At 37.4% G+C, this 23,712-nt stretch overlaps 3 protein-coding genes across 3 annotated transcripts; 1 reads left to right on the top strand and 2 right to left on the bottom strand.

Moving 5' to 3' along the window:
• Positions 1-1,099: 1,099 nt before the first annotated feature.
• On the bottom strand, positions 1,100-11,233 carry LOC118262754 (uncharacterized). The gene is made up of 2 exons (XM_035574352.2): positions 10,998-11,233; positions 1,100-5,788 (listed from the first exon to the last, which is right to left on the bottom strand). The coding sequence occupies exons 1-2, from the start codon at positions 11,128-11,130 to the stop codon at positions 5,376-5,378; spliced, it is 546 nt and encodes a 181-aa protein (XP_035430245.1). The 5' UTR covers positions 11,131-11,233; the 3' UTR covers positions 1,100-5,375.
• A 1,314-nt stretch (positions 11,234-12,547) lies between these two features.
• On the top strand, positions 12,548-16,043 carry LOC118264806 (potassium/sodium hyperpolarization-activated cyclic nucleotide-gated channel 1-like). The gene is made up of 4 exons (XM_035577459.2): positions 12,548-12,965; positions 13,049-14,153; positions 14,378-14,551; positions 15,598-16,043. The coding sequence occupies exons 1-4, from the start codon at positions 12,706-12,708 to the stop codon at positions 15,718-15,720; spliced, it is 1,662 nt and encodes a 553-aa protein (XP_035433352.1). The 5' UTR covers positions 12,548-12,705; the 3' UTR covers positions 15,721-16,043.
• Positions 16,044-16,641: 598 nt separating this feature from the next.
• Positions 16,642-19,802, bottom strand: LOC118265373 (potassium/sodium hyperpolarization-activated cyclic nucleotide-gated channel 4-like). The gene is made up of 4 exons (XM_035578212.1): positions 19,500-19,802; positions 18,181-19,300; positions 17,742-17,915; positions 16,642-17,213 (listed from the first exon to the last, which is right to left on the bottom strand). The coding sequence occupies exons 1-4, from the start codon at positions 19,757-19,759 to the stop codon at positions 17,016-17,018; spliced, it is 1,752 nt and encodes a 583-aa protein (XP_035434105.1). The 5' UTR covers positions 19,760-19,802; the 3' UTR covers positions 16,642-17,015.
• Positions 19,803-23,712: the final 3,910 nt, after the last annotated feature.

The raw sequence follows: 23,712 nt of genomic DNA on the forward strand, positions 1-23,712 counted from the left end.
CGGTTACACACCTTAAGATTTAATTGTGCATTAACCGTATAACGGTAAAACGGCGTGAATAGAATTCAAAGGGTGAATAAACAAAAGAATGGGGTGAATAGACGTTAGAACATTTTCATAACATTTATTCAATCCTCGAATTTTATTCATTACGATTTACGGTAGTGAATATGATTGTTAAAGTCGGACTGTACAGTTAAATCGTAAAATGTGTAGTCTATAAAGTAAGATTTTCGATTGAAGAATAACATTTTGCCTAATGATATAATAACATGAATAACGTATACAAAATTTCGTTTCATTAAATATTTACATAGTAGGAGCGTTGGTTGAAAAATAGTACGAATTCTATTTTATAATTAAAACAGTTTCAGTAAAGAAAAAATAAGTTTAACAATACGAAGCTCTTTCTAAGTGACAACTTTAAACGAGTCGTCTAGGTAGTTGTATAAAAAAAAGTAAACTGTACTAGGAAACATAGAATAAAAATAGAACTAATAATATAATAAGTTGATAAAAGTATCATTAACATCATCATCATCAGTTGATATTTGTATGAAACAGAATAATATTTAGGCCATGACTTTTAATTGATGAACATTTAACGAAGTAACGAAGTCAAATATAATTCATAGAAGAATCATCTGATATACCGTAAAACATGGCAACTTTACCATATTTTGGAACAAAAATCGAAATATATTTTTAACCATAAGACGCATAGAAACCAAAACTATATATTTAGAATTGTAGTCTATCTGGCTCACTTTACCGTAATCGTCATTATATACAAACGCTTACTTTAGCCGTAGTAAAGAAAAAACAACATGGGTAAAGATACCAAATTTTTGGCAACTTTACCTACGCGCCGTATTCATCGTGTATTGCATATTAAAGAGTTGTTGAGGTACAGAGGGCTTCATCTAGGACCTCTTCGTATTATAATGCAAACAATATGAGGAAATCTATAAAGATAACGGCTACACAGACAGTCGGGAAAGTTGCCACGGGTTTCATCGTAATTTACATACAAATAATTTGTTACGCTCGGGGTTGTCAAAAAATGAGAATTATTTTTATGACATGTATATTTAAAAAAAATATAAACCTTAAACCTAAAGTAAAAAAAAGCATAAATATCTGACATAAATATTGTTCCCTTTTAAACTAAATTAAGTTCTAAAATTTTAAGTATTTATGTTTAAAATTGTAAAAAAAGGCTACAAAATAATGTTTAATCTTTTGACTTTTTAATTTTTTGACTTCACTATCTTCATAGCTAATTTTAACATTACTTTCGTATACTTTTTATATTGTCTAACTCCGAGTTATCTGCGGTTTTGTTTCATGTGAGCCATTTTGGCTCTAAAACAAAAGGTATTATTAAATACATTATAACTTATCATCTAGGATATTCACTATTATGCTGGGAAATTTAGGTATTTGAAAATGGTTACATACACACAAACAAGAAAAAAACATTTATTGCCAACCCTAACTGTAGGTAAAGTTGCCACAAAGCAGGCCGTGGCAACTTTACCTAACCTGTGTCAACATTACCGAAGCGATTATTTATCAATAAATTAAAGAAAAAGCAATTGCTGACATTACAACAGTAATCCCAACTATATTATACATTCAAGATCAAAATTTCACTCACCTGTGACATATAATTAAGGCTCTGTGAGCACAATTTGGGAACTACTAACTTTTAGCACATTTTCACGCACTACACTGTGACGGCCATTACTGGCATAATAGCAGTCTTGCGTCTACGCAAAATATAGTAAATATTTCTTTTTAATGTCTAAAAAATACTACTATTACAAAACAGAATTCTAGTGGGTAGATTTTTAGATAAATGAGTTTATACTGAATACCTATAGTATGGTAAAGTTGCCAAGGGTCTGGTAAAGTTGCCATAGTTTACCGGTAATAAAATATAATTATCTTGATTAAAACTTAACTTAAGATGTTTAGCCATTTCTTCTTGAGGACATACTGCCACACTCAGAGTCATTTAATGATTACTTAAACTATTCTTTAGTAAGGATTTTGTATGGAAAACAATTGCTAAGGATTGGGTTAAGTAACCATTAAATGTCTCTGAGTGCGCGAGATAGTGTTGTAATGTTTATACCTTCTCCGTACGAGAAGTAGCCTTTATACCCATTTAACCTATTAGTTAGGTAACCTGACATACTGCCGTACTTAAAAGTCATTTAATGGTAACTTGACCCAGTTCTTAGCAATAGAACAAATTCGTTACCAATGAATAAGTTTAAGTAATAATTAAATGTCTAAGTACGGCAGTAAGGAATAGTTTTAATCATTAAATGTCTCTGAATACGGCAGAAAAACAGACAGATTGATTTATGTCTGATGGCACTATATTATGTCCCACTAAATGTACTAAATAATGTTGAAAGGTACATCAAAAACGATATACAGTAAAATCAACCCAAGAACTTGATATGTAAGTAAATTATTTAAAACAGATTGCTTCAGTACGGAGATAGTAACCATTGATAATTACTGCCAATTCTTATAAAAGATGTTGTTTTTTAATTTCTAGTTACTGTCTATGTAGTGAGGAAATACTATCTGGGCTGGATACCAAATTCTTGTGCATTTTTTCACCAGGATATAACAAGAACCGTAAGATTATAAATTTCCCAGAAAAAATATAAACTTAGGAAAATTTAAATTATATAAACTTCCTAGGATATGTAAAATAATTAAAAAATCTAGGAAACTTACATAGGATTCTAAATGTATCTCACAATTGGGTATTTACCACGAGACGTAACAAATCGATACATTTTAAAGAAATGTGCGTCGTAAAATAATAACATTCATCTCTCGTTTAGAATCCTACAGAAGTTTATATTTCCTAGCAATTTTATAAACTTATGGCTCTTGTTATTTTCACACATACATTAACTAACATGTCACAAACATCCATATATAATCCATAGCCAATTCAATCTATAATAATGTTAATTGTAAATAAGGAATTAATTAATAATTCTCGGAATATCAAACCAAATCTTAATTCTTGGCACTAGCAATAGACATTATAGTAATAATTTAGAAAATGAGCCTTATATGAACTTTTCATAAAATAGTGCAATGTCTAATAGTTAATAAGTAACTTAATATACAACACAAATCTTACAATTAAGGTATATAGTATACCTTCATTGTTTCAATGTATTATAAAATTTTAAATCATGAATCATCATAAACAAACTGTCTAGGAAAGGAGCTGATTTTTAAATTAAATGTAACACCTTTCTATATACTGTCAGCCACATAACATTACATAAACTTGAAACCAGAAGACATGTACCTATGTAGTATGTACATATTTTTATTTAGCCGTATATTAATTGTAGTCAAATATTAAAAATTACGCAGTCCGCTATAAAAGTGGTAGGTATGTACTTCATTAATAAATTCACAGGTTTTTAGTCAAAACACAATATTTAGAAATAGGAACTTTAAGATCTTGTGACAAAGTTCATTATTTATTGTTAGGGCCATACGAGTAATATTGAATATTAGTTAGTATGTACTGGTAAAAATTATGTGAGGCGTTTTGGGGTTTTAGGTTTAGCTGAATCTCACCGGAAGACTCGGTCTCGAGTAACTACGTATTATTTGAAAAATACTAATTAATTTCTAATAGTTAAGTACATAAACCGTCTATGGTATGTCCATGGAGACTTGGCGCCCAAGTCTAAGCGAGGTTGAGGTAGAAGATTGACATTCCATTTTATGGGCTGACAAAAATAGGATGGAAAAAAGCCTTTGATACTAAATGAGAATGAAAAGCGTTAAAGTAGCCTCACCTAATTGTTTGTCGTGCCTTTACTTTGAAATCAAGAAATACGCTTGAATGCTGAAACAGTACTCAATTTGAAGTTGTACTTAAATACTGCATAAAGTAGTTAGAAGATAGAAATATGTTAGAGAGCGTCCTATAATTGAGTGCCGTTTTAGTATTCACGTAAAATGTCATTCACTAGAATATTATTATATTTTTGTGATTATACAATAGGCGCATAGACGAGTCGGGGGCATCCGCCGTACTTGTGAGTGTCTTGCACATGAGAAGGGTAAAAATTGAACGCAATAGTGCGTGCGTAAAACATTGCTAGAGAAGCCCCCTCTCTAGCAATGTTTTTAAATAACCAATTTTTTTTTAGGAATAGTAAATTCTCCTTTCGCAATGGGCCTCAGTCAAGGCGACTATCTGTTATTGTTGAAATAATTTTAAATTTTGGCATTCCATATATTTTAGTTTTTTTGACAACATCAACTATGTAATAAAATAGAAGCAGTCTATGATTCTGTGGTACAAATGTGTAGTGTTTCTTATTTAAATTCCTTTAATTAATATTAAAGTCATCAGTTATAATGAATGCAATATTGACAATAATAATCCCGTTAAATAATTTTGTTTCTTAAATCCCTTCTTAAGCAGGCAGGCAATATCGGCCTCATCTAGCTTAGTTTTAAAATAAAACCTATGTAAAACTTTCCATCTGTAGCCTGTTTACAGAGATAAACATCGTTTTATTTAGTTTCATGTAGCATTAAAGAATGGATAGTAATTTTGACTAAATCTGAAGGAAGCATGGACAGGAACATAGAGTACACAATACCAATTGTCGTTTTCTAATACAATATACACACTACTACACCAAACATATATAATTTACTGGTACAAAGATGGGTTTCTGTCTTTAGATCTATATACTGCTATACCTACAGGTATGTACTGTGGTTGCTTCTCACATACTAACATTTAAATAGTTACTGGATTTTAGGGGCAAGCAGAGGTGCATATAACTAAAGTAACACATTTTATAACCAGTTAAACTATAAGTTCTATTAAATATGGAACAAATATATTATTAGACACTGGTTTGAATTCAAAATTCAACAATTTGATTATCGAATCTAAATACGAAAACTAAACGAACCAATATAAAAACTGGTTAAAACCAATTGAAAATCACCTGTGCTTAATGCATATAACATTTTTTTTTAAGGAATTACTAAAATAAAAGATGCATTCAACACAAAAACTGAATAATGCATAGAATACCTGTAGACACAAATGTGCTGTATACGTTATGCATTAAAAAGTTTTTTATATCCATTTCCAAGGAAATTTTATGCATGAGAACACGCTCCCCTCGGACAAGACACTCATAATTCAAACACTCGATGATAATTTTACCTTGAAACTTCACTCATATAAAACTGCGACAACTTCAATGGAATTTTCCCAAAGGAAATATTAGTTTGTGAGAAGTAATTTAAACCTAAATTAAGCTGCCTATACCTATACGTACATATAAAATCTATGATTGTAAAGTTTTGTGGCTGAACACCGAGTGAATGTACGGGGCCACCATCGGAGGAACGGCGGATGTGGACTCCGGAGGTTGTTCTTTCTCCTTGTTATTCTTAGTCTTCCTGAATTGGAAGCCGTTTTTCCTGAGGATCTTCCTCAACGTCTCTCGAGATCCTTTGAAGTTAATTTCTTCTTTTAATATCTGCAGAAGTTTGTTGATGGTTGGTACTTCTTTCTTGAATGCATAGAACTCATGGATTTTTCTGCGTATAACCTGGAGGTCGTATTCGTCTACTTCTATCTTGCCCTTGGTTCTGACGCGTTTCTTTGGAGTTTTCTTCAGCGTTTCAGGGTCCAGCAAGCCTTGCTCGACCAGCCTCGCCTCTTTCACGATGTTCAGGACTGTGCGTTCCGATACTCCTGAAATGATATAGCTTTTTGATTAGACAAGTTTATGTAACTAATTTGTTGTTTCTGCTATTTCCGCTACGACTAGTCAAAGGTGGCGTCTACAAGAGACTTTCTTAAGTACTGATGTCATTGATGCATTTTCGTGCAGTTTTCCTATGTCTTTTTAATGTTGTTTATCATCATCATCATCATCATCATCAGCCTATAGCAGTCCACTGCTGGACATAGGCCTCCCCAATTGTTCGCCACTTTGCTCTATCACTAGCGACTCGCATCCAGCTCCTGCCAGCCATCCTGCGCAGATCGTCACTCCACCTCGCCTGGGGGCGTCCTACACTACGTTTACCGAGACGCGGTCTCCACTCCAGGACTCGCTTACCCCAACGGTTGTCGGTCCTGCGGCTAATATGGCCGGCCCACTGCCACTTCAGCTTGCTGATCCGGTGGGCTATGTCGATCACCTTGGTTCTCTGCCGAATCACTTCGTTTCGAATGCGATTTCGGAGAGAGACACCGAGCATAGCCCTTTCCATAGCCCGCTGAGCGACTTTGAGTTTGTGGACCAGTCTAGCCGTAAGTGTCCACGTTTCGGCACCGTATGTCATTACGGGTAGGACGCACTGGTTAAAGACTTTCGTCTTTAGGCACTGTGGGATTGACGATGAGAAGACTCGACGGAGTTTTCCGAAAGCTGCCCAACCCAACTGAATTCTCCTATTCACCTCATCCTCAAAGTTGTTTCTACCTAACTGCAACGTTTGCCCGAGGTAGACATATTTCTGAACAACTTCGAGGACGGCTCCGTGAATCGCAATCGGTTCCGGTAGAACATGTTCATTGAACATGACCTTGGTTTTGTCCAAGTTCATCCGTAGGCCGATGCGTGCAGAGGAGTCAGCCAGGTCGTTCAGCATCCCTTGTAGGTCCTGCAGCGTTTCTGCCATTATGACGATATCATCTGCGAATCGCAAGTGAGAGATGTGTTCGCCATTGATATTGATGCCACGTCCTTTCCAGTGCAGCGTCTTGAACATATCCTCCATTGCATTAGTGAACAGTTTCGGGGATATGACGTCCCCTTGTCTCACTCCTCGATGCAATGGTATGAGACGTGTTTGCTGATTCTGTACTTGGACGGACATAGTGGCGACTTCGTAAAGACATGTCATCACTTGGATGTATCGCCAATCAACCTGGCATCGCTGCAAGGACTCCAGGACAGACCAGATTTCTATCGAGTCAAAGGCCTTCTCATAGTCCACAAATGCTAGGCACAGGGGCTGATTATACTCTTCGGTTTTCTGTATAATCTGCCGCACTGTGTGGATGTGGTCTATGGTGCCGTATCCGCTCCGAAATCCAGCCTGTTCCGGTGGTTGGAATTCGTCGAGTCTTCGCGCAAGACGGTTCGTGATCACTCTTGAGAACAGCTTATAGACGTGGCTTAGAAGCGAAATGGGTCGATAGTTCTTCAGAAGGCTTTTGTCCCCTTTCTTGAAGAACAAGACGACCACACTTCTGCTCCACGCCTCTGGAGTTCTCCTTCAAATAGGACAGCGTTAAAAAGCTTTGGAGCTCCCTCAGTACGGGTTTGCCTCCAGCCTTTAGCAACTCTGTGGTAACGCCGTCCTCTCCAGGGGCTTTTCCATTTTTAAGCTGCCCAAGAGCAATCTCGACTTCGCCAATGCTGACTTCTGGCAGGTCTTCAGTGAAATGGCGCGTTAATGTAGCTCTAGAGTCCTCATTTTCGGGATCAGGGCGAGATGCATGTGAAGCGTATAACCGGCTATAGAAGTCCTCTATTTCCGAAAGAACCGCCGGCTTAGAGGCAACAACTTCTCCAGTTGCTGTGGTCAGTTTCGTCAGGTGGCTTCTGCCGAGAGATTGTACGAACACCTTAGACCCCCGATTCTGCTCGATGGCTTTTTCAATAGAAGCGGTATTAGAGCACCGGAGGTCGTGCCGCACGCGTTTGTTGATCTCCCGGTTCAGTGCTCGTTTTCCTGACGAAGTGACGGGTGGGTTTTCACGTCGTTTCCTCATCAGCCCCAGGGTCTCCTCGGAAAGTTTAGACTTCCTGCCCTTACGTCGCATGTTACAGAATCTCGTACCTTCGTCCCTGAGGACTCGAACTACATTTTCTAGGTTCTGGTTAACGTCCGTTGTGGTTTCCAAGGTAGCAAATCGGTTTTCCAGATTAAGCTGGAACGTTTCAGATCCAGTGATGGTTTGGAGCATAGTAGGTCGGAGCCTGGACTTCATCAAACGGACACGTTCGGCTTTAAAGTCGATATTCAGAGTGCCTCGGACAAGTCTGTGATCACTGCCGGTGTTAAACCTGTTGATCACGGAGACATCTCTGAATATGTATCGCCTGTCCGCTATGATGAAGTCGATCTCATTTTTTGTCATAGTGTCGGGGCTCCGCCAGGTCCACTTCCTTTGGGGCTGCTTTTTGAAGAACGAGTTCATCAAGAACAGCCCCTCTCGTTCGAGGAAGTTGACCAGCATCCGCCCCCTATGGTTTCTGACTCCAAAACCATGGGATCCTACTACCGATTCACTGCAATTCTGTACTCCCACTTTAGCGTTAAAGTCTCCCATGACAACATTGTAGTGGGTCTTAGTAGTGAAGTGGAGGGCCCTCGATATGTCATCGAACATTTCCTCCACCTCATCATCTGAATGTGCCGAGGTCGGTGCGTACACTTGCACCACCTTAAGGCTGTACCTCTCGGTGAGCTTGATAATGAGGTACGCTACCCTGCTCGACACACTAGATATTTCCACAACGTTATCAGAGAGAGACTTATTGACCAGAAACCCAACGCCACCTTGGGATTGTTGGTCTCCCTCTCGGAAGTACATTAGGTGGCCGGACTCTAGGGTTACGGTGTCCTCCCCCTCTCTTCGGACTTCGCTTAACCCCAGAACGTGCCACCTAATCTTCCCAAGCTCCACCTCCAGTTGCGCCAGATGCGAGTCAAGCCGTAGTGTGCGTCCGTTGTACGTCGCCAGGGTCAATTTGTTTTGGTGGCCTCCCATAACCCGGGGATTCTTCGCACCCCCTGCCCCGCCGCTACCATGACCGCCACCGTGGCCAGGCCTAGCGGGGCCGCCGGGAACTAGGGGCCGCGGCCTTGTTCTTTTAAACATTGGAGGAGTTGCCCGTAATCAATGTTGTAACAAATGTTGTTTATGCATTTACATTATTGCACAGCATACCCTGTTACAGTTCAAATGAAACCGATAGAGTTGCGAGTACCGAACCCGCGACACAATGTGTTTAGTTATTAAGTTGTGTCAATTTGTCAATCATAGTTACAACAACTTTACATTTAGTTAATTTAATTTGTTAGACATATAAAAGGATCAACTTTTATATTTCGCTAGTAAAAATAATTGTAACTATAAAAAATACGTCATGAAACGGATTTCGCGAGGCTCTGTGATACACTTTAATTATAATATAGTAGCTTAGGTGTTTTTGTATGAGTAAAAATATAATTAGGCTGCAGCTTGATGAATCAATCGCAGTACTCAGGCAAGTAGTTATCGCATCAACTATAGGATACAGATAAACTAAGCTCGATAAAGGCGTTTTGATTTCAACAATGATCAGCAAAACCATAACATTATTATTTGTTTGCATTGCACTTTGTAATGATAACCATTTTTCAAATAATGATTGAAATTTTCGAAATTTTTCATAACTAGGTACTATTGAATCGCGATCTATATGATATGGCAATGATATGGCATGGTCACTCATAACATAAGTGATAAGATGTTACATTGTACACACTATACCTAGAGAATGCCTTAAGGCAGGGATGGAGAATGATTGTATCAGTGGTGGCCCACAGCACACTAATATTGCTCATACCATTGATAAAAATATGGTCCTGTGCCTGTTGCTATTCAGATATAAATAACATTAACTAAATGACTCCAGTTCAGTATGAATTTTGCTTAACAAACTACCAAAAAATGTAATATATTTTTTATGGCACACAAAGCATTTCAGAAGACATTTATTTTTAAATGGCCTGTTGTAATGTAAAGCTTTGCCATTTCTGCCTTACACTACTTCACACAGTAAATAGGGAACTTAATGGGCATTAATATATAATAATAATATGTAAATGAATAAATAAATATATAGTATGTATATACTATATGTATATACTTCAGCCTAATACTTTCAGAGCACATTAAAATGTTAAATTTAACTTAACATAAATTAAAAAAATCAGAATTGCAAACACAATCTAGAACAAAATGCCTTTGAAAAAGAGATAATATATCAAAAATAATGCATAATGTATACATCACATCGCAAAGTCAAAGTCAAAGTCAAAGCATTTATTTCAATTAATCCTAAATTAGGCACTTTTGAAATGTCAAATTGAATTGACAGTCAAGTGAAGCTAGGTGCTTGTTCCAAAGTATTGCTTTGAATGGAGAAGAATGAGCAAGAAACTCAATTCTCAACTCAAAACGCACAACTGAGAAATACAATGTAAATATATTCGCTGGCTCACATCGAGTCTCAAGATACTACTTTGAAATTTAAAACAATCTTTATCATGTAGCATATCAAATGCAGAGTCGGGTACAATAGCGGAGCAAGGGTATCTAATATAGTAACAAAAGGAGTGCTTCAAGTTCGCATTGAATCATTCCCTGCACAATGAAAACTGCAGTGAGCAAACAATAGCGGTGCAATCTGTACATCTTAGCTCATAATCAGACAGCAGCAGATTTAAATGAGACACAATGTATGTTCTATTGTGTCTCGTGTGGAATAGTCAAGAGGTTAAACAGCATTTGATTACATTATTAACTTTTTGTTATATTATAACTTATTAGTATTCTAAATATATAGTTCAGTATAAGCCATACTATTTTAATATGGATTGTGCTATGTATGACAGACCAGATATTTTAATAATGATTCGCAATGAAGAGACCGCATTTAAACTTGATTAAACAAACACAACAAATAATATATACATATGTACAATGTTATTGAGTAACTATTAGCTAACAAAGACAAAAAGTAAGATGCAATGTGTATCAGAAAATAGTCTAATAACTACATTCGCGCAGTTCAGTCCAACGCAAAAACAATAGCAGTACATCTAGTTAGAATACAAAATATGAAATAATTACAACGTTAACGAGCATTAATTTCATAGAATACAAGTTTACGAACCTGTAGCGGCGGAAACCCGCACATACACTTTACTGAGTGGTATTATCGGCACTTGCATACGTTTCTCCTCGTCCATAAACTCCTTTACTTTCAATATTATCTCCCGGACCTCAGTCGTAATATTTTTCGGCATTTTGCGGTACGACTGTTGTGGTTTCTCAAAACAAAAACACTACAAGAAGCCTCGCTTTTGGCCACTTTTTGACTTTTGTCAGCGTGACGTTTCATTTGACATGGCCGCCATTGGACAATATGGCCGACCGACTGTTATTTCGTTCGGATACGCTTCCGAATTCAGTTTTTTTAGAATAGCGCAGCAATGTATGAATAACGTAGGTATCTTCGGCTTTTTTACTGTACTTATATTGGTGAATTGGATGAGTAGTTTGATATAAATCATAAAGAACATCATATACAATGTGATAGGGGTGGGACTTCTAACCCGTTAAGGCTGAGTACTACATCTAATTTTAACGACAAAAAAAATAATATGGGGTGTTGAACCCCTAATTGAAAATATTGAAAAATTGTGATTTTTTCGGTAAAAATAATTCACAAATGATTTTTTTTCTCACCAAAACATTATCAAACATATGAAAAAAGTAATGAATTAGTTAGCCAAGGTTATAAGCTACCGTTTGTCGTTTTTTTTTTGTTTCTACGACGCATACAACCTTTGATATCAAAAAAAGTAAAAAAAATATTATAATACCCATAATTTTTAGAGGGATTCGACCCCTTCGACCCCCGACTTTTGTCGATAAAATTAGATGTAGAACTCAGCCTTAACGGGTTAGAAGTTTCACCCCTATCACATTGTATATTACGGACTACACAATACTTTTAACTGTTGCCAAGAGATGGCGCGGATGGTGTAGTCGAATAAATGGCGCGTGTGGATCATTTTAATTATTAAGAACTAACTTCTGCAAGTGTGACTCCCATCTTCCTATGGGGAAAAAGTTGCCTGAAATTTAGTATCCTAAAATTTACCCCTGTTCCTCATTAGGAACAGGGGTAAATGCCATTGGCACTAATAACATAGTACGTTGTTGGTAAAAAATCGACGCATTAATACCTCCCTCCCGTCGTCAAATAATTTGTTGTAAAGTGGAGTCTAAGTTACTTCTGTATGAACTAAACAATACCCACTTTGGCCCACTTTCATATAAAATTGGTTTTGTTAAATTTACCATTTATCCTAAGTAGATAAGTTTCATTTTAACTGTACCTGTTTGTGTCCACTTTATTTTTCCTGTATTTGCAAAATCAATCAACAGATGGCGCTCGCAGTTACTACGGTTTCGGTGAACGGTTTGTTTTAGAAGTTTTAATTTTGTCTTAGTTTTCAGAGAAACTGTAATACTAAACCACTGGCCTCCATTACCCTACTCTACCTCTGATAGCTATTGACTCCGAAAGCTACTGATAGAGACACTATTAGAACATAAATACTCTCTCTAATACTCTCGGATAAATACTCTTTAACGACTTCAATAATATATCCATAAATTCTGTCAATACTCTGCTCTTTGGACATCCCTTAATTCTTCCTATTTTTGAACGTCATTGCTTGTTAATAAATATCTCGTATCGAGATATTCAAAGGAATATTCAAAGTAGATAAAGGGGGAAGATATATTACGTGGTAGAATTTACTTGAATATATCTTTGTGATTTTTTGAATAATTAAGCCTACGTTAAAATCATGTTTCAACTTCATGAACGTTTGAATTCATATCATTACCATAAGTGCATAATTTTACCAGAGAAGGATGTCCTGGATGTTGATATCGCCGGGAAGGGGCGGATCTCGGACTTCAGACGATGGTGGAACGATCTCTTTCTACTTTCGTACGAGTGCGACAAATACAGGGGGTTCTACTCTAGTTCCAACGCACTGAGAATGGAAAGATACAGACAGTTTCGGAAGCACAAGAACTGCATACATCCTCTGAGTAAATTCAGGTAACGGAGACTCTGTAAGTTATTATAGGTTTACTTATTTCTCAATAACTACAGAAATTAATGCAAGTGACGAACTATTTCAGGTTCTTCTGGGATTTCTTAATACTATACGTCTTCGTAACCAACAAATTCATTAAACGATTAACCTCCAATTTCCTCTACGACCAGTTGCCAATGCAATTATTCTTACTTGGCGCATTTTTGGAATTGATTGTCTTCGCGGGCTTGTACGTGGACATAGTTACTGGGTACATTGACATGGATAGTAAAAGAGTCATCTTAAGCAGGAAAAAAGCGGTCCTAAACTTCTGTAAAAAGAAATTATTTCTCCACGTTGCGTCAGCATTTCCTTTGCACTGGTTTATGTTTCTTAGATATGGAGGTAACGTGAACTGTGGTTTGTGTAAGTGTAACAAGTTCATCTGTGCTCTCAAGATCGTCGACATCTTCAGCCTATTCCGAGTGATCGAGACCTCCACATGCTGGAGCCGCAGGAGGTACCCTAAAATCAAGGAAAGTCTCTGCAAATTTCTGAGGATCGGAACTGTTACATTCGTAACTCTGATACAGTTGACTGAACTGAGCGATGTCTTCTCTTTATTGATGTTTTTCAATAATGATTATGTGGATGACGAATCCATATTGAGCTTTAGAGCGGGATTAAAGTATGGGTGGTACAACGTAGGAAATTTTTTGTTCTTTATGTTTGATATCGGCAAAATGCTGAAGCCGTTAACTCGAATAACGCAGATCAACGCAACTGTGGAGCGCTTCGTTTTAGATAAATTATTCTCATTTTTTAGTTTCCTTTTGACGTATGTTTTCTACGCTTGGGCTATGGTGGAGTGCTTCTCTTTCCTTACCCTCGTGATATCTGCAGAAAGCCAAAGAATGGTTTCGAAGCGGAAGACTATGAATGCGTTACAAAGTCTTCAAGTGTCTGATACGTTGAGTATGAAAGTTTCTGATTACTTTAAATACAAATCGTCAGCGCTGAGATTGACTGAAGCTCGAAATGGACTTTATGTAGTTCTGCCACAAATGTTGAAGAACGAAATAAACTTGAATTGTTACTTTAATATTATACTGCGGATTCCATTGTTTGCTCAGTGGCCGATACCGGTACTGGAACAACTAACTATTATGCTGAAGAGGAAAGAGTATATGGTTAACGATATGGTGACTGTAGTAAGTATCCATTTTTACAGATGGGGATTATATTAAGTAAATAGAATGCCGCAACTTAAATATATTTCATACGAAAGGTTCATAAAAACTATCATGATTTCTATTTAGAGATTTGGGGATTAAATATTCAGTGAGGTGTTCAGACTTAGCTTACATTTAATCTTATAATTTCTTAAATGGGCCAAACTGATCCTGTATTTTTGTTCTTCTTACCCGGCTTGCAGGCTAAAGCGTCAGGAGAGGGTCTGATGATAGTCCACGACGGAGTGCTGGCTGTCTACTCAAACTACAATAGGGAGCTAGGGCATCTGATCGACGGAGACTACTTCGGAGCCTTGTCACTAGTCACCGACAAAGAAGTTTACATGACTTATGTGGTTGCTGTGACGAATTCTACTGTAAGACTTTAGTTTTTGCTAACATTTTGTTACATCATTAACCGGTCGTGAAATAGTTCTCTAGTCACTACGCTCGGTTTTAAAAGGGGCAGGTTTATCAGAGAGCGCTGTTGTCCATTTTCCATTATTCTAAATATGCAGTCCCCTGCCCCTGTGTGTCTCTTGGCTCTTAAGACTGTACGGGCACAGTAGGGGTGGTGGGTGACAAAATATATTCTCTACTCTGCTGTCATTATACGACGAAATTAGTACTATAACCAGTCATCGGGGAGACTTCCCACTCGATAGATCATATTCATATTCATTTATTTGCTTTCCACAATGTATGTACATAGATGTTCTTCAAAGGCAAAAGTAACAATTATGGGCCCAGTTTGGGCAAAGCAATTTTAAAGATCTAAAAATACAGGCTAATATTATATTATAACATTTTTTAAACATTTATGTTTATATTAGTTTGGAAATGCTTAAAAATTTATAATTATAGGTCTTAAAATATACTCTGTATATTTAGTTTAGGCGTTTTTGCCATACCTATTATTGGAAGCAAGTATAACAGCTCACGCATAGGACCCATTTAGTATTTAAGTTTTAAGTAAAATTTCCGTGGTGCTTGGTGACTGGGCTTCTCCCAGTTGTGCAGTCTCTTTTGTGCCTTAAGGCTTAAGTCATTCTATCTTCTGCATTTAATTCACCGAGGGAAGTGGAAACTATCATTTTCTTTTTCTTCTCCTCTAATAATATCTTCTGATTTATTTCGTTGCGGGATCCAAGACAGTCATTCATTTCCCTGGGACGCGCCGGACTTCAGTGTTCCGGTGTTTTCATGTTTGTATCTACTGTAGATCCTGGCTTACAGGAGTTGCAGCGGTATGGGAGGTTGTGGCGGGCTTGTCCCATTAAAAAAAATACTCTGTATATCGATCATCGACATAGCTAGAGTCGCGACTTGTCTATATATATGGAGGACTAAGGGAGGCCTTTGTTCAGTAGTGGGTGTCTTTTATGATGATGAGCAAGTCATTATGTCATTTTGTTGTTTGTAGATTCTATTTTTGGGTAAGATGGAATTCAGAATGTACATGAAGAATCATCCACAACTGTTTTATGGTTTCGAGCTGGATTTGAAGCAGAAGTATAGAGATCGCGCTCGTAATAAAGAAATATGAATGTAAATTGTAATATATTTAATGTTCACTTTAGAAGAACTACGGCCAGTTTTTACTTTCATGTAACACGGGAAACTGGTACTTATAATTTCACTTAATTACTTATACGATTTAGCAAACGAAATGCTTTTTTAAGCGTTTCAAAGAATGTGATGTTTAAAAAAAAAAACAGCTAGAATGCACATAATTATTTAATTATAGATAATATATGAGCGAACTACAAAGGTAGTCGTGGCAGCGCTGTTATCGTTTTTTGCAACAAAGATTAGAATTTTATTAGCAAAAAGCCAGAGCTTTTAATAATTTTTATGTCGCTTTTGTAACTATAAGATGTAAAAGATTCCTATTTTAATAAACAGATAATAGTAAAAGTAGTGTCTTTATATTTTTATCTGTGAAAGAACCTTACTTCGGCAAGAATGGGCCGGTCCAACGAAATGATACCACGGTTTCATTCTATATGAGTGAGGTTATTGTCTCCAAGGGCTATAAGAGCAAGGGTAGCGACCAGAACCAGACCAGTGCAAGCGGGGCCTCAAAGACCTATCAGACCACCACAGATGGGGCCCAGTAGGGCTGATGCCTAATCCGGAGCTGCGGACTACCTAGCGAGTTTACCGGGGCTCCGGCTCGAAAAGCAGGAGTAGGAACGGGGTGGTTTTTAGTCAGTAAGCCTGATACTCTCTGTCGCGTCTTCCTGGCGAGAGAAGTCATTGGATGATTTTCCCCCTTAAAAAAAGCGACATCTTGTGAACATAAATACGTTTGCCCCATTACGTTGCTGGTTTTTAAAAGCGCAAAACGCATTTATGACTCTTCTGGTGATTGATGATCTGTTTGCGTTGCCGCCCTTTGCCATAAAAACCTTTGTGGTACCTATTGCAAAAAGGGTGTTATAAAAGGAAAATAATGCTACGCTAATAATGTATGTATATTTTTATTTACGAAAAACAAACCAACACAGCTTTGCAAACTAATTGCAACTTAGTTTTCTTCAGTAGCTTTCTAACTACCGTACTCAAGAGACATGATGATTACTCAAACTATTCCTTAGTATCGATATTGTTTCGAAATCAATTTCTAAGGAATGGGTTAAGTAACCATTAAATGACTGTGTACGACAGTAAATATTAATGTTAGTAAACTTAAAACTAATCATAAAATACATTTTTAAATTAACTTAAACAACATGTTCTTTCTTACTTTCAAAACATAGAGAGGTACATTGACGAACGTACGAACCTTTGTACCAAACGTAGTCTTAAAAATAAATAGACCAGATACAACAGTGCAGCCTATCCTGATCCTGAGTAGGGAAGTTCATATTCGACTAGAGGCTGCTGCCCCAGGGCTGACCTCTCATATCGATCGCTTCTGTTGAAGTTTTCTGTTATTGTTACATACTGGTCCACAATCTGAGTTTTTATATGCTGAAAATACTTCACATGCTTCCTCATCAGCTGCCGAAAAGCTATTTTCTCAAGAATCAGTATCTAGAATATTGAAATGTTATGTATTACGTTTAAATGTAGCAGACGGCAACGATGTACGTTACTGCCTCATACGGGCATTATACATAACTGACCCATATTATTCATCAAGTATAAGGCATTACGTGGCTTAATTAATGTGCACTTCTGCCTACTGGGATTTTTATCCCCGAAAGGGGCGTGACGATGCTGAATGGAAAATAAACTTTTTCTTTATCGTCACGCCTTTTTATCCCCGGAGGGGTAGGCAGAGGTGCATTATGGCACGTAATGCCACTGTACAATGTACACCCACTTTTCACAATTTACGTTGTAAGCCCCATGTAATAGGTGGTGAGCCTATTGCCATGCCTATTGCCATATACCGGGCACATTTCCAGACTACCTGCTACTACTGAGAAATTTTCGAAAAACCGAATAAAGCCAGCCTAGCAATCGAAGCCGAGATCCCTTGCCCGGTAGTCGCGCTTGCAACCACTTGGCCGACGAGGCAGTGGAAAATAAACTATAGAAGGTATGCTTCAAACTTACTGAGCAGGCACTGATAGAGACCACGAAAGACATGCAGCGTTCGTTGATGGTGACCAGCGACAGTGCTGCGAAGTAGTCTCCATCGATGAGATGCCCCTCTTCTTTCTCCTCGAGGGAGTACACCGCCAGCTCCCCACTTTCCACAATCATCATCCCCTCGGCTGGGATCCACGCCTGAATATAAGAAGAAGCTCTAACTCATCATTTCATTTTCATTTTAGCATTTCCACGCTAACATCCACAATTTAACTTGCCAAGTTAAAATAATTAGACAACGCAAAGCAAAAATTACTCAACACAAGAAGCTGATTCGGAATGTACATTCTGTGGACAGTGTAAAGTATCAAGTGTTGTTTAACTTCTATAAGAAGAGAGAGGGTCAAACACCAAAAATTCAAACTTTTCGAAGATTATACTCAACTACAACAATAAAACTCACTTGTGTTACGATGGCGTTACTCATATATATTTCTTTCTTCAATAGCAATACTATCTCCTCTAACAGAGGCAGTGGCACTTGACTGAAATAAGGAATCTTCATCATATACTTCATGTAGGAGTTTAACTTAATCTCATTCTTCAGAATATTTGGCATTTTCAAATACAGCTTGTTTGTCTTTTCAATTATGTACGGTCTTGTCGGTCCATACTTAAAGTACTGACCTAATCTGGAACTTAGTTCATTAGATATTTGGCCATTTGACATCATCGTCAGGGCGCCAGACCGTATTTTCATGTGTAAGTCTTTCGGGTGAACTAGAGTATTAAACAAGGAGTAACATTCCTTGAAACTCCAATAATAAAATAACAATGCGAGAGCGTAAGCCAGCAATGCAATTATTTTATCCAAATAGTATACTTTCTCTCTGATGCCGACACTAAATAACTGCAACGACTTGAAAATCCTATTAATCTCATAGCAAACGTAGAAGTAGTTAGTAGACAGTTTATTCGTAACGATACCATACTTGAAGCTGGTTCTGATCCCCAAAAACGAGGTCTCCTCTACATTGCCCGTGTAGAAAGCTACGAGGAGAACGGCGACATCACTTATATCATAATACTGGCACATGGTCATCATACCAATCACTCCGATCCTCATGAACTTGAAGAGGTATTTATATTGAATTTTGCTCGCAGTATGAAGTTTTTCTGTCCAGAAAGCTGATGTTTCGTACACCCGGTAGAGACTGAATACACTAATGATCTTCAGAGCACACATGAACTTGTTAGCTTTACATAAGCCACATCTGATATTAGTTCCGTATTTGAGAAACATGAACCAATGCAGGGGTATGGCTGATGCGAAGTGCAAGAACATCTTGTGGGTGCAGAAGTGAAGGAATGAGTCGTATGTGTCTAAGACGACGCGCTTAGCTTCGTGGTTAATGTACCCAGTCCTCAGGCTTACGAATATGTCTATTATGATAATTCCATCTAGAAAAGCTCCCAGGTAATAGGAGTATATCGACATGCTGTCGAATATAAACGAGGACAGGAATCTGAACAGTAGCTTGTTCACGATAAACACTTGCAACATCAGAAAGTCCCAGAAGCTTCTGAAATTTAACAATGGCCGTTGGTTATTCTTTATTCTACTTCTTGTTTTTGGTATATAGGGCTGAAATAAGTGGGTTTCTGAATAAGTACATACATTCTAATATTCGCATATTATCTTTTATTCTAATTTCTCAGTTGGAACTTGGAATAAAGTTATTTTTTGTTTGAATTTTTAGTAAAAAACAAGAATCTAGGTACCTGAACTTGCTCATTGGATGGATACGATTCCTGTATTTGCGGTACTGTCTGAATCTTTCCACTCTGATAGCGTGGGAGCTGGCATAGAATCCTCTACATTTTCCTGAAGTGTAAGAAAGGAGGAACAGGTCGTGCCACCAGCGCTGGAGGCGGGCCACACAGCCGGTCCCTACAATGTCCACCTCCAGTACATCCTTCTCAGGGATGATGACGCAAGTGTGTTGAAAATACGAATTGTAATAATCACCGTGTTCGTGCATATTTACAAAGATGCTATGGTAAAATCCTGACTATTGTGTGTCATGAAATGTCAAGTCCCTTTGAATGTGGGTCATAGAGTATAGTCATTACACAGGCTATATTGGGTTGGTGGAGTATGCTCCATAGTTCTGAGTGTGAACTATATGCTGAGTCAAACATAAAAATTAAAAATAGTTTAATATTTGGCCCTGATGCAGAAAACATTACTTCTGGACACGGCGCATATTGTCCGGAAATTCCTCTCGCTTGAGCCCTGACCGCCGGTAGCTTGGATTTCTCACGTTACTGGTGGGCTAATGCATTTTATATTTTTTAATGTTTTTTTTTATAACAAAATATTTAGAAATATGTGTGTATAATATTATGTATCAAACAAGTATCACCATCATTATCAGCCGGAAGACGTCCACAGTTGACCAAATGCCTCCCCCTTAGTCCTCCACGTAGAACGACAAGCCGACACCTGCATCCACTGGCTGGTAAATAAAAAAAAATAAAGAAGGAACAGAATCGTACAACACTCCAACGCTAAACACTTGCACAATAAAAATAATTTGTATAAGTACTAGGATTTACGATCACCCACACACACACAGACATCCATACATAATACATTGTGACAGGCCGACGTTGGTACGAGTACGAACAGAATCGTATTTTCATCTAATTTCACTATAATGCGCATTTGCAATGTAGAAATAGTCACCTGGTATACGTGACTCCCTGTTTAATATGGCAATTGTACGTATTTACGTAATATAGTGTTACGGAACCATGTTCAAGGTACTGCGATTTTTGTGAGGAATAAAGATCGACGGGTATGTGTTCGGCTTTAATGTTATTGTTAAGCTGAAGCGGAATCATAAGCGGTCGCGGATTTATAGATACAATTTTCTTACCTGCTGCTACTACTGCCGAACCCGAGAAATTAAATATCATGAGGTGTTTGGAGGTGGAAACCTACATACATATATCTATGGGGAATAAATTAAAGAGCGTGACGTCATTTATGTTTTTATTGTACTCATCTTAAGGTCTCACTTATTTCGTTTGAGAAGAATTTCAGACAAATGGGTATCCATGGGCGGCGGTGATCGCTTATTATCAGGTGACCCGTCTGCTCGTTTGCCACCTAATATCCCATGGCCATGGTCTCGCTTTGTATTTATTTATCTTATAAAAGTTTGCCTTAGTGTAGCTATAAATCTGAACTCGCCAAACTGTTACGTTTGATTCCGAGAGGCGTTCATTACATAATTTTATTACATTAATTATAAAACAATTTGGCACAATGCAATCCAAATTATGCTTACCATACTTAAATCCAAGCAATACTTAAATCTAATTAGTGCTGATTAGTGCTTTTTGGTATGCGGTGTTTACCTTTAGATAAGTAATGTTTGCATTGTACCTTATAGATTAATTACTGTTATTGCATGCTTTGATGTACAACATTGTTGGTAGACCTAAGATATAAATAAAAAAACATAAAAAATTACAGATTATGCATAACCTGAGAGAGCCGTTTGTGGTTATTTACTTTACATGGCTCTACTCGTCGCTCTCGTGTCTCAGGCCGCACCCGAACATATCAGAAGAAATTACCTTCACCAGCCCACATCATAGCGTTGCGGCCCCTTGATCTCATTATATCACTCGTACCATCATATCTGCTTGACAGCTGTTTTACGGAAACGTAGCCATAACTACTTTTTGGGAAAAACAGGTTCATTTGCAATCACTTACATTGTAAATTAGACCTTATTGTCAGGAAGTAAGTGTTGTTTTGTTAGTGTTGGAAAGCTTGCTTCGTTTAGTATGCTGGGTTTGTCACCTATGGGTCGATTTTGCAAACCGAAATTTATGTATTTTCACTAAAATAACGTGCAACAGCTTTTGGGTTTACCTGAATAACTAAGTTTTTAGAAATCAGTGTGTCATGATTTTTAAGATATTTCTATAATTTTAATAAAAATAAGAATAGTAATTTGATCTATTCACACGTTTATTAAACTAAAATAATGTGTACTAGTATGTCTACTCGGCTATCGACACCATGGAGTCGCACGCCGACCTCTCTAGTCACGTGACGTGGTGGGGAGAGGACGGTGAGCCGGGCTTACCGGTGCGATGCCTACGGTGGTTGTTGTTGTTGAGACGTCGAGGAGTTAAGATGTTACTGTGTTAAACTTTATTGTCGAATTATAATTATATGAATTAATGTATGTCGAGTGATTTACCGAATATAGAGAACGTTAAATTGTGAGTTGCTGTTTCATTTTATTTCAGAAGTGGGATAGACCAGATTAAAAGGTATGTTTGAACAAATATTTCAACATTTAAGTATCGAGAAAATTTGTTTGTTACATAATATATCGTTAATTTATAACTATTCATATTTAATACTGCCAACGGACAAATAATCTCGATATAACCTACAACATTTTTGGTTATGAGAATCTATTCTCTGAACAAGTCGTTAGTTGAAAGTGTGTATGTTGGATGTTCGACCGTACATAATTTATGGTAATTTTCACTAGAAAATAGGTGTGATATGAGTAAAGTTGTCTGATATTTAGTAGGTTTGTTTTTTTTCCGTATAGTAGGTATCATAAAAAAATAAAAATTAATTTAAATTAGATTTAGTGGCTGATCCTCATAGCTCGATTAGATATTCAAGATTAGATTTTTGTCTACTAGAGAATTATAATTTTCCGGTATACAGCTTCGTTTTATTATTTCTCCGCCAATCGTGAAAATGCGAGAAGTCGGGTAGTGGTTTTTGCGGAAAAGATCATAAAATTGTTTTCGACTACCCTATGTTGACGTGTTATGCTTTCGACTACCCTAATTACAGTCATAACTAAAGAACAATACTACGTACGAAATAGTGCGAAATAGGTCATGGTCATTTTGAGCATCAGATGATATAATGCATTATCCAAATGACTTGTATGTTGTTACTATGCTGTTTAATAGTGGTGATATGCGCTCGAACTGTGTGGTACTTCGGTTTGAGTTCGGGAGTATTAGTACCTACATACATTTTATAATTTAATTGTATGGGAGCTACATCTGCCAACTGTCTTAACTGTTTGGCAGAGATATTTTTAGATTGGAAGGAGTTCTTGGGAGAGTAAACGTTAATTTTAAATGTCATTAGGGTGGACTATGTATGTTCATCGGATTATGTTAGGAGGTGGACTATGTATGTTCATCGGATCATGTTGGGAGGTGGACTATGTATGTTCATCGGATCATGTTAGGGGTGGACTATGTACGTTCATCGGATCATGTTAGGGGGTGGACTATGTACGTTCATCGGATCATGTTAGGGGTGGACTATGTACGTTCATCGGATCATGTTAGGAGGTGGACTATGCACGTTCATCGGATCATGTTAGGAGGTGGACTATGTATGTTCATCGGATTATGTTATGGGGTGAACTATGATCTATTCACCGGTGCACACATACGTACGATCTTGCTGGTGGCAGGTATGCTACCCACTAGTCACATGTAGGCGCATTCTTGCCTATTAGTAGTGAGTTATGTATGCTTACTGAATTCTCTCAATCTTTATTAAGCCTGGAAGTGTGAAAAGTGATAGACCAAGTAATTTATACCCTGGTAGAAAACTGATATACTATCGTTACGAGATATACCAAGCATGATTTTATTTTTATGAGTTCTACTTTTTATTTCGATTGAATGTTGTTTTGTTTCAGTAAATATAAGATACTTTTATTACGACTACCAGTTTATTTCTATGTATATGGTTACCTAAATGATGAACAGTTTATGTCTCAGATGAAGTTAAAACGTTTCAGAATTTATAGGCGATGTCGTCTGATCATGATGGACACACGCCGCCTGATACGCCTCCAAAGCGACGACGGCGGCCGAAGAAGGCAAAAAGGCAAAGGAGGCGAAGGAGTTCGTCTTCCAAGTC

The sequence above is a fragment of the Spodoptera frugiperda genome, chromosome 25 (assembly GCF_023101765.2).
Source record: "Spodoptera frugiperda isolate SF20-4 chromosome 25, AGI-APGP_CSIRO_Sfru_2.0, whole genome shotgun sequence".
Lineage (NCBI taxonomy): Eukaryota > Metazoa > Arthropoda > Insecta > Lepidoptera > Noctuidae > Spodoptera > Spodoptera frugiperda.